Source organism: Nicotiana tomentosiformis, chromosome 6, assembly GCF_000390325.3.
Source record: "Nicotiana tomentosiformis chromosome 6, ASM39032v3, whole genome shotgun sequence".
In the NCBI taxonomy this organism is placed as follows: domain Eukaryota; kingdom Viridiplantae; phylum Streptophyta; class Magnoliopsida; order Solanales; family Solanaceae; genus Nicotiana; species Nicotiana tomentosiformis.
Genome location: NC_090817.1, coordinates 16,633,605 through 16,645,913, shown reverse-complemented (window position 1 = coordinate 16,645,913; position 12,309 = coordinate 16,633,605). Strand labels below are relative to the sequence as shown.

Sequence of the window (12,309 nt, the reverse complement as noted above, 5' to 3'; positions counted from 1 at the left end):
CAATTTCGGTTGGAAAAACGGGACCATTTCCTATTTCCATTGTAAGAAATTAGATGTAACACAAAGAGGCTAATGAACTCTACCTTGACAGGAAGTTTAGTGATTATTATGTCCCTCTCATAATTGGGTTATTTGTACGGTCATCTTTTGTGAAACTAAAAGGAAAAGTATATAATGAAAGTAACAAAATTGACAATGGCATAAAACCCATGTGTTGACAGACCACGACGTGTTTAAATAGAATTTTTTTTATAACGTTAGCATATCTCAACTAATTTTATTGAATACTTGTTATCTCTTACCAATCCATGATGATATTTATGTAAAATCATCTTGGCACTTAAAAGTCTTAAACTCTATACTTGAAGTAGAATAAACAAATAAGTATTGTTTTGGCGGAAATTAAGGCCACATTGTTTTATACTTTTAGGTGGGAGCAGCAGAATGATTATTCCATTTTTTAAGTAGAGTGTAGAAAGCAATCATATATTTATTTATTTGCTTATTATTTCAGTTTATGTTCAACGTCCTTCCATTCTGGCTATGAGGGTTATAATGCAATCTTCGTTTAGAATGGTAAACTGCCAAATCATTCTTCAATTTTTGCTCAATGGAGCCAAACAATGTACATACAGTCATCCCAAGTCTAATGAATCATCTATAGTATTTCTTTTAATACGATATTCGCACAACCCAGAGACAAATTCAAGATTTTATGTTTATAGGTTCTTATAATAAAATCAAGTTAATACGACAATAATAATTGAGTCCATAGTTATATTTATAAATATTTAGTAATTTTTTTAATGTATATGTGCAAGGTTTGTGTAAAAGTTACTAGATTCTCGTGAACTCATAACCAACATAATAGACCCCTCACCTCAATTATTCCACAGGACACTACCTTCCACCGGCACATAAATGAATCATCTATAATTTTTACAGCCAAACAAGGAAAAGGAAGTAACGAATTTCAGCTCAAAATTGAAAATTGACGTTGATAACAAAAGGACAGAATTTTATACAGTCAGATCTCTCTATGACAGCATCCTTATATAATAACTATTTACTATAAAAGTCAAATTTTCCTCAGAATCGATTTTTTAAGTTATATTTTACCTTCCTATAACAACTTTTTACTTATAACAATAATAACCATATTTATAGCAGAACGCTCTTTGCAGATTACCTCTCTATAACAACCATGTAGAATCTTAATATTACTAATAATAATTCTAAAAATATGCACAAAATATTTTTCATTGAATAAAGTTTATATCTTGCATAAGATATAAGATTTGAAGATTTGCACATGATATATTTTTCATTGGACAAATTTCAAAAAATATTTAGAGAATTTAACTGTTAAGCTCTTAGATTGTCTTCAAGAAAAAACTATTGGATATCTTTTTGCTGAAAATTTAGACACGAATCTTCGTCAATTCAAGCATTACAACGCTAGTAAGAAAATAAAGTCTACGAAGCATGCTACAACTACAAAGTTCTTCCGTCAATCTTGAAATTTTTTATTTTTTAGGTCTTAGAGTTTAAATCTTTATATTTTTAATTATAAATTTATTAATAATATATTAGCTTTCTTCAATATTTAAATATGCATATCTTTTGAGATTTTAAATTTGAATAATTTTCTTGTTTTTTATATGTAACATGAAAAAAAGAAAAATAATTATTTTTTATCTATAACAGCCAAAAAATATTTAAACGTCAAATGTTATTATATGTGTATAACAATCATTCACTATAAAAATCAAAAAATATTGAAACAAACGAAATTGTTATATGGAGGGTTAACTGTATATAGATTACACTATAAAGCTACAAAGTACAAATAGCTTTCCAGTTAACAAAAAGAAAAATACAAGCAGCTTCCATTTTGCAGGATAAATACATAATAAAACTTAACACAGACAGTAAGGATTTCTTTAAATGGGACAAATTCCACCAGATGACTAACAAATACTAGAAATTTTATTCCCAAAAAAAGATGGTGTGCTGCTATTCATTGCTTAAAGATTAGCTCGACAACGCTTAACATAAGTAACAAAAATAACCTTGCCCAACAAAAGGGACATTAAAAGTTTCAAAATCCATTATTCCCATATCAATTTTCGCCGTAGAGAAACTCTTTTCTTCCTTCTTTATCCTCCTCCCACAACTAAGCAGCTGTCTGATAAAGGTAGCTAAGTAACCAATGTAGCCTTTCATGGCTGAATCAACTGTCGAATGACGTATGGGAGAATGCCTCCATGGTTGAAATAAGCCAATTCTACCTGTAAAAAGAAATCAAAGCGCCGATACAAAGTTAAACAGGAGAGGAATATCCTCCTATATATTATACATGCTACAAATGCACAGCACATCTGAGTAGGAGCTTCATTAAATTTGAAAGTGTGACACGCACGCAGGAGATATCGAGACCATCTCTCAATTCGCATCTCTGTGTTCTTTGAGTATGTATATAGTAAATATACATTATCTTCTTTCTAGATCGTGATGAAACTTTCTTCTTCTATTCTTTTATGTATGTTTTTACTTGCATCTCATTATGTCATTTAACTGTTGAGTAGCAATTGCAGATGCAGAAGTTAATTTCAACATCAGTACCAAGCATGCACTCTAAACAACTACATGTAAAGTTTCTAACTAGTCTAATTCTGACATTCATTATCGTAGTGTCCTGTTAATGAACATGTATGATTTTAGGTGCACAAGATAAATTCAAAACCCTCCTGTAAATTTAACTTCGGAACACACAAGACTAAATTACTTGTGCAAAAACACGAATATGATTTTAGGTGCACAAGACAAATTCACAATACTTGTGTAAATTTTACTTTGGAATACACAATTACCAAAGTACTAGACAGTCATCCACACTTTCAATGTTCTACATTTTTGGTTGCAAAGGGTAGGGGAAGGTAAAAGTAGAGGAACTAACTTTTTACTTTTTCACATAAAATATTAATGATTCACTTTGGTTGTTTGGTATGGTTGGCATGAGAAGTAAAGACACGGGAGAAAGAACTATGGCAATGCGAGAGACATGTCTTATGCCTACATTATTCATATACATAATACACTTGATCAAAGTAAACGTAAGCCTTATTCATGGGGTTGGAAAAGCTTTTGGATAACCTCCATATTAACTTCCTTATCAAAGTAAACCTACGCCTAATCACTCCTTTTCTTATTTCCCTGCCTCCCACACTTTCCCTTCTCACCCCAACCAAACGTAATATTGCCGCTTACTAGGTTTTGGATAGATTATTTAAATAAATTAACGTGATTTTTTTAACACAAATATAGGGGTCTGGGCCAAAGCTACTGGGTTCTGTAGATTCGCTCCTGGTACTTTATGAAAGAAACAATATAATTATCACATTTTATCTAATCATGTAGGCCAAATATAATATAGGGGTCTGGGCCAAAGCTACTGGGTTCTATAGATTAGCTCTTGGTACTTTATGAAAGAAACAATATAATTATCACATTTTATCTAATCATGTGTATCCAAAGTTGGCATTTACAATATATTTAATTCCTCTTTTTATGCTCACTAAGTCGTTTACCCATTTTTACCTCGTCTGGTCATGAGCCGTTCCATGTTCTTTTTTTTCCTCTATTTATTTTCTACAGTAGCACAGCTTTAATTATTTAATTTCAGATCCAGTAAAGTGTACAAGAAAGTCATATGGACAGTAACACCCTCTTGAAATTAAATTGTCAAATCAGCATCTTTCACACAATTAAATACCATGAGAGCATATAACTAAAAAACAATAGAAAGTGGAATATACCTCAGTGTCGAAGCGTACTATGCAAGTGAAAGATTTTCCAGTGTCTGTTCGTACAGTAACATCTTGACCTGGGCGGATCTCACTAATGTTTTTGGGGAGATCAATGGTATATCGCTCATGACCTGTCAACCCATGTGTTTCTGCATCCTCACCAGCCTTGAAACATAGAGGCACAATTCCCATTCCTACCAAGTTGCTACGGTGAATCCTCTCAAAGCTTTTAGCAATTACAGCTTTAACTCCCTATCAAACAGTTTTTTTCATTAGAAATCCTATATGATAGAAACAGGAAGAGATCAAAATCAAGCAGAAATGTTGAAAACACACCAACAACATGGGGCCCTTAGCAGCCCAATCTCGGGAGCTTCCACTTCCATATTCAGCTCCAGCCAAGATTATAGTGTCTTGTCCAGCAGACTTGTATTTCTAAAAGTATCGTGTATTAGGAAATGTTAGCATAACCTAGCAAATCTCTGAAGCGTCAACTATGCTGTCACTAATATTGAAATGCGTTATGGGGACTAATCTCAATGTCTACAGAATCTGTATAGGGAAGAAGGCACAATGGTAACATAAGCAAACACAAAGGAAAGTACCATTGCAGCATCAAACACAGAGAGTTTCTCTCCTGTGGGAATGTGAATTGTCTTTGGGCCAACTTCCCCATTTAACAGCTTGTTTACAATGCGGATGTTGGCGAAAGTACCCCTAGCCATAATTTCATCATTACCACGACGGCTACCATATGAGTTGAAGTCCCTGCGATCAACCCCCCGCTCATTAAGGTACTTAGCGGCAGGACTATCTTTGTGGATGCTTCCAGCTGGTGAAATGTGATCTGTGGTAATACTATCACCAAAGTTCAGCAAGCAATAAGCATCCTTCACACCGTGGGGCCCGGGGGGATCCATTGTCATATCCTTGAAATACGGTGGCTCGTGAATGTATGTAGAACTAGGCTCCCATGAGTAGAGCTTAGCAGCTGGTACTGATAATTGATTCCACATATTATTCCCCTTTGTAATAGCTTCATAGGTACTCTTGAACATGTCTGGCAATACACTTGATTGAACAACCTAACAAGGAAAGATCACATGCTCAGTTTACTATTTTCTTCATCAATTGTAGGTATACAAAGGACATAAGTAAACTACATACCTCAGCAATTTCTTCAGTTGATGGCCAAATATCCTTGAAGTAGACATTCTTACCATCATTTCCCACTCCAATTGGCTCTTTCTCAAAGTCGATATCAACCTATAAATATTTATAATTTTCAGTCAGCGTCCAGCAGCATGGGCTGTATATGATGACATCATATGATACACTACAGACCTAACCTCCGCATGTCAGGACTCAGAACTATACACATTTAGCCATTGTGATTAATGGTCCAATTTATGTGAGATGGCAGGGACAGTGGCCGAGATGGATCATTTAATACAACATGCCAAAAGAGGGCTCTAATGCGTAAATACCAAAATTGTTCACCTTCTGGCTTTCACAATTCCTATTTGGCACCAACCTGGTTCATTAAGTAGTTGCACTTAACACGATTTTCCAATGATACCTCATTTATCTTATATTTCCATCACTTTGACAGCTTTTCTCAAACAAGGCTAACTTGATAAAAACTCAGCATGTATGAATTTTAACTAAATATAAACTGACATTCCAAACTCAACTCGTCTAATATGACTTATCTGAATCAACATTTCCAATATCAGGATTTTCATCTTATTTGTTCATTAGAAGTATGTCTTCACTACCTTTTTACATCTATAAAGTATATAATATATGCCAGAAGCAAACCCCAGGATAAACAATAAAATTTTGTGCAATTACTTACAGTGCCAGCGAGTGCATAGGCAACCACCAAAGGAGGTGAAGCAAGGTAGTTTGCTCTCGTCAAGGGATGAACACGCCCCTCAAAGTTTCGATTTCCAGAGAGTACAGCAGCAGCAACAATGTCTACAGATACAACAATAAGTCAAATAATCACCTGGAAGACAGACTAGACAATGTCATCGCTAAATAGAAGCAATCATAAGGAGTTTACCATTTTCTGATATAGCAGAAGCAACTGATTCATCCAAATCCCCCGAATTCCCAATACAAGTTGTGCAGCCATATCCAACAATATGGAAACCCTGCTGATTCAAATACTTCTGCAGCCCACTGTTTCACAACAAATACCACATTTTCACATATATAGTCAGCACGAAGGAATGGATAAGAAGAAACTTCATCTGAGAAATTACAAAGAATACCTCTGGAGTAAATATTTTGTAACTACACCGGAGCCAGGAGCAAGACTTGTTTTAACCCATGGCTTAATCTGGATATCAACAAGGAATGATATTAACAAAATATGAAGAAACCATTGAAGAAAAACAAGATATATAGGGAAAAAACTGACATGCAGACCCAGGTCGCAAGCCTTTTTTGCAACAAGGGCTGCTCCTAGCATAACACTGGGATTTGATGTATTAGTGCAACTTGTAATAGCAGCAATCACAACACTTCCATGCTTGAGCTCTGCATCTTGTCCATGGAAAGAAAACTTTACCACTTTTTCCTGTGCATCTTTTGGCACAGCAAATCCCTACAGTGAATAAGCGAAAAAAGACCACAAATTAAAACTGCATGAAAGATCGATTCCATTACTCAAATAATCAATCAACTATTTAAAATTACTTAGTAAAGTTATGCTTTATTTTTGTTTGTAATAGAAAAGCTGCTTAACTATTTCTGTAGCACTGAAAAGGCCACCCAACTAGATTAGTTTGAGTTGCAAGATCACATATCATGAGGAGAGTCGATGGTTAAAGTAGTACAGAGTAGTTGCTCACCTTGAATCCAACCTTATTATCAAGGCAAGAGTGCCAGTCAGGCTTCATTTCTTTCAAAGGCACGCGGTCATGAGGTCTGTCAAGGAAAAGGAAATATACATCACATGGTTGTAACAATGTTTCTCACATTTAATAAGTTGTTTACCAAAGACAAAAAATATACCTTTTTGGCCCTGAGACACATGGCTCAACGTCAGCAAGGTCTAGGTGCAACGAAGCAGAGTACACTTTCTCATGTTGAGGCTGAAATCAGGAATGTGACAAGTTCTTTAGAAATTTGTAAAGAAAAAAGACAACTTATATCTTGCGTTATCTTCTTTCTGCCTAGTGGAAAAAGAAGGATAATTATATCTAGCCAAATTCTTTTATTTATCCCCTAAGAGAGATTTCCGTGCTTAATAAAAGACACTCGTGGCTGAGGGTAGCAAAGAAGACCAACCTCATTATAGTCGACAAACATATTATTCGCGCGCAGATATGCTTCGATCATTTCCACCTAAAATTTTAGGGGTTAGAAAATATAAAAGTAATTTATATCTCATCTTCACATGTAACGCTTGCAAGTATCTAAACACTTACTGTTTCATCACTTCTCCCTGTTAATTTCAGATACTGCAATGTAACATGATCTACAGGAAAGAAACCCATTGTAGCACCATATTCAGGAGACATGTTTGCAATGGTGGCTCTGTCAGCCAATGATAGTTCACTCATTCCATCACCTAAAGAAAAATTAAACACAGTCAAGTCTTTAGATAACCTATTCGCCCTCTTGGAATTATTAGTAAGTAATTTGTCCAGTTTCCCCATATTTACCATAGAATTCAACAAACTTCCCAACAACACCATGCTTCCTCAGCATTTGAGTGACTGTCAACACCAAGTCAGTGGCAGTTACACCGCTGAGCAATTTTCCAGATAACTTGAACCCAACAACTCCAGGCAACACCATGCTCATTGGCTGCAAGTATCACGACAGTAGCATTAGGAAAGAAAATACCTAAGTTGCTCTGACACCGCAGTTTAGGTGCCGCACCTGTGTCGACGTGACACTAATATGGGTGTGGGTATGGGATCCGTACCCGATGTGGTCAAACAATTTTGGGTACTTTGACCACGACAGACGGAAAAACTTCGAGACGAGATACAATTTGATTCCCGAAATCATAACCAAAACTAGGGTAAATTTGAAGAAAATAGCATACCTTGTCTAGGAAATCAATCCTTTACTTATTTATAACTTGAGAATAAAATTCACAATTTACAAGCTATACGTAAGGATTCAACAAAATTTCACATAATTTAGAGATATTTTTATATTTTTGAATTATTTTTAATCGGATCCCCGCACCCATATCCGTACTAGGATCCGTATCCCCGAATTTTAGAATTTACATCTCGAAGGATCCGACCTCTAGATCCGCAGCCGTGTCGGACACCCGCACCCTTGTCTGAGCAACTTAGAAAAATACCATTGAAAGTGAAAACTTCATCAGCATAAATATCATTTGTTTAGTACAATTAGTGTGAATTAGTTAGACACAATTGGGCATCCTGATATTGCATTTAAAAGAAGAAAAGAAAGCTAAAGATCAAGCAAGCACAACAGAGCCACAAGAATGGGGTGTCTGTCTTCTCTTCGAGTCAAAGGGCACACATCACATGTTATTCAAAAGAGATAAACGAACACAAGAACGCATCAGCCCCCATTCCAGCTTGATGAAAACTCTAGGAAGAGAGCTGACTATGTTCATGTAAAACTAAGTGAACTCACATTACACCTTTTTAAAGAAAGATGAATGTGTAAACTTATCATGTCAAATGGTACGTATATATTTATTTACATATATACTTGGTGGACAGAGTTACCCGGTACCTATACTAGTAGAAGATAGCAGGTACCCCGTGGAACTAGTCGAGGTGTGCGCAAGCTGGAACGGGCATCACGGGTATCAAAAAAGAAAATAAAAAAGGAGCACAATTTTCAGAACAGACCAAAACAAAAGGAGTTAGATTTGGGTCAAGGAGGACACGAAAAATTGTTCATTTGAAAGAAATAATATGAGGTCAGTTGATAAGGAAAGAGGAAAGCCTAACTTCCAAATACATCACTAACTGAAGCACAGAAGAATATTGCAAAATTTCAGCATAATACACAAACTTTCCTTATGGCATTCATGGTTACATACCTGACCAAGCATTGTAGCTTCTGCTTCAATACCTCCAACACCCCAACCAGCAACTCCAAGCCCATCGATCATAGTGGTGTGGGAATCTGTTCCGACAACACTATCAGGATAGAGCAAGCCTTCCCTGTTGAAGACGACTCTTCCGAGGTATTCAAGATTCACCTAACAAAATTATGGCACCAAAAACCATTATCAGTTCCAGAATATCATCTTCTTTCATGTTTCAGAGAGATAAATAAGGTTGTAAATCCAAGTGTCAATGCATTGCCTCTACAGATGAAGGATAACAAATGGACACAATATAAAGAAATGAAGCTTAAAAATAGATACAGGCTAGCACAGATGTGACATTAAATATGCACTGCAGTACAACTGGCCCCATTCAGTTTTCAGGTACAATACCTGATGAACAATACCAGAACCTGGTGGAACAACAAGCATGTTGCGAAAAGCATTAGAACCCCACTTGAGAAAGGCGAATCTCTCCTTGTTCCTTTGGAATTCCAGTTCCATATTAGCCTGGACAGCATTTTCTGACCTTGCCACGTCAACTTGAACTGAATGATCAATTACCAGATCTACCGGCACCTGAAAATATGCCCAATGAAAAAAGGATAAGATATTACCATGAAATGGAAATTATTCAAAGACCAATAGAAGAACTGACAATGAATCTTCAAGATACAGAAAACAAATAGAAGAACTGTCACAACTCACAACGACCTGAATTTTCTTATTAGTGGAAACCATTGACCTCAAACTTGTAATAATTAGTGATTGGACTAAGTCCTTGATTCATAAGCGTAAAAAAATAAAAAAAAATTCAATAATTATATATCCAAATTATAAAAGCCATCGCTGCATTATGTAGGTGCCGTTTGCTTCAAAAATATTGAAAAAACTGTTTTGGAAAAAAAAATCAATTTTTTTGCAAAAACAATTTTTCAAACTAACAGCAAGAAAGACGGTTCTTGCAAAAAAATTGAATAAGATTTGGGTTAAAACTCCTCTTCAAAATTTTGAAGGAAACGAAACACCACCTTAGTTGTTTCGACATCTACTATTGAAGGTGACTAACCACACTGTTTAAGAAACTTTACTAACATCAACTAAACATAAAAGAAATGAATACCAATGGATTAATCTTGTCAGAATCACTGCCAAGCTTGTTCATGGCATCACGCATGCAAGCAAGGTCCACAACAGCTGGTACACCAGTAAAATCCTGCAAAAAACAGTTAAGATTTAAGCTGCTACATCTCGAATTGCATTTTTTCTTTTTTATTCAGAAACAAGCCAAAGGCCAGTACTTGCAGCAAGACTCGGGCTGGCTTAAACGGTATCTCCACTAGCTTCGGCGCAGTATTTTCCCAGTCAATAATCTTCTCAACATCCTCCTTTTTCACTTGAAAGTTGTCACAATTACGAATTGCTGATTCAAGAAGAATTCTAATAGAATATGGCAGCTTGTCTGTTTCAATGATGAAACCAAGAAAAAGTCAAAAATAAGAAAACAAGATTTACTGAGAGGACACAAGAATGAGAAATCAAGCACTTCAACAATGCAAAATATAGAAAGTCGTTAATTTGAAAAACTAAAGAAAGAAAAAGGAGGAAAAAGAAACTACCAATCCTAGAGAACGAATACATCGAATGAATTAACCATAATTCTCAAATAAGGAATACATTACTCTAGTCATCAAATAAAATTGCATTAATTTAGAAGTAAGATTGACAACAGGTGCCACGATACAGTACGACAAATTCAAGCAACGGAACAAGCTAGTAATTCACATCACGAAAAATACAAAAGCAGTTTATTATATATATAAGAAACATCAGGGTCTGATGAAATTACCAATTCGGGGATCATTCAGAGCAGGTAGGCTATAGTACTTCCCGAATTCACCACCTCCAGGCTTGGGAAGAACAGTGAGGATTCCCTTAAATGGGTTCTCTGCAGCTGAATCCATTGAGACACGGTATTAGATTCTTGATTTACTTTTCAGATCACGAGTCTAGCAAGTCATTCAGTGATAGCAGCTCTTGACAATTATCAGAAACATTCTTAACCATTTAATAAGTACCCAACACAAAATACAAACATTAAAAGAATAAATATCTTGAGTCAACTTAAACACTTGTCATTCAAATATCCACCTACCTTGGTCTCATTCAAATGTCCACCTACCTTGGTTTCATTGAAAAGTATTTCTAAATAAAAAAGACATTATTTGGTTCACACTTTTTCTATTTTAATAAAATCCAAAGGTTTTAATTATTTCTAGTTTGTGGTGGATATATCCTTAACAAAAATATTACCACGACGATCCAGGTGCAGATGTGAAGTATGAGTTACAGTTCAGCCTTTGGTTCATACACTATATATGTGTTAAGAAATCTACTATATATGCATAAATATTAAATTTCAAAGTCAGTAATCAAATGATCAGTGGGGTCAGTGTCATTCCAAACCCATAAAGTTAAGTTCAAATCCTGGATCCAACTCTGGGAGGATCCAATCTATTTTTAATGGAACAACAAAAGACTGAATAGTCACAACAATCCAATGAATGGTCTTTTTTTACTTTTTACTACTTGGACTCAGGACATTAAATTAAGGCTCAATTAACAAACAACATTATGCTTAGGATTCATATATACATCGGAACAATAATGAAATGTTTTTACAACGTTAACATACAAACATTATTAGGAGAATAATCTCAGCGGCAAATCCAATGAAAACAGTGAAATGACAAAAGTACCCATGGTGGAGAGTTTTCGATGGAAACTGTTGAGAACAGGAGTAGTGGCAGTAGTTCTGATCTGAGCTTTCAAAATGATCGGAGATTTCCAATTCCACCGCAGCGATCGCACGGCGGAGGAGAAGTTCAAGGAACGGTGCTGCTGATTAGAGAAAACACAAGAAGAAGAGCAAAAAGAAGCAGAAGAAGAGGAAGAAAGAGTTGTAGAGATGGACGAAGAGGAAAATCTCGGCTTGAAGAGAGCAGAAGAAGAAGAATTGTACATTACTGTCTATGGCTACTATATATAATATTGGTATAATGGGTATATACAGCAGATCAGATTCAAATAATAATGACAAGTTAGGTAGGTGGGGGCAAATGGGTATTGGTGGAAAGATGTTTGGGTTTGGGTTGGGGGGGGGGGGGTTACTGTTGGGCTTGGGTAGTAGGGGTAGGCGTGTGAAGACGGGCCTGGGGTCGTGTGCCGTTATGCTTGAACAAGAAAAACAGCAAATTTTGCTGTTAGAAAATATGGAAGAGTGAGGACTCGTGTGAAGAGATGAGGATGAAGATGATGAGTTCGTATAATTTGACAGGAAAAAAAAAGATTAAAAAATAGAATATATGAAAATTATTATCCTTCTACACTGGGAGGGGCAAATGAGGTAGGTGTTGGGCAGTAGGTATAGCCCATAGGCGT

General features: G+C 35.7%; 1 protein-coding gene across 1 annotated transcript; it reads right to left on the bottom strand.

Annotated features, from left to right (window-relative positions):
• Positions 1-1,776: 1,776 nt before the first annotated feature.
• On the bottom strand, positions 1,777-12,004 carry LOC104095241 (aconitate hydratase, cytoplasmic-like). Its single transcript, XM_009601324.4, has 20 exons — positions 11,628-12,004; positions 10,718-10,822; positions 10,170-10,330; positions 9,992-10,084; positions 9,262-9,447; positions 8,860-9,021; positions 7,487-7,631; positions 7,250-7,392; positions 7,110-7,166; positions 6,834-6,913; positions 6,671-6,746; positions 6,238-6,423; positions 6,089-6,156; positions 5,878-5,996; positions 5,668-5,789; positions 4,977-5,075; positions 4,415-4,894; positions 4,146-4,244; positions 3,819-4,061; positions 1,777-2,291 (listed from the first exon to the last, which is right to left on the bottom strand). Exons 1-20 carry the CDS (start codon positions 11,890-11,892, stop codon positions 2,223-2,225), a joined length of 2,958 nt encoding a protein of 985 aa, XP_009599619.1. The 5' UTR covers positions 11,893-12,004; the 3' UTR covers positions 1,777-2,222.
• Positions 12,005-12,309: the final 305 nt, after the last annotated feature.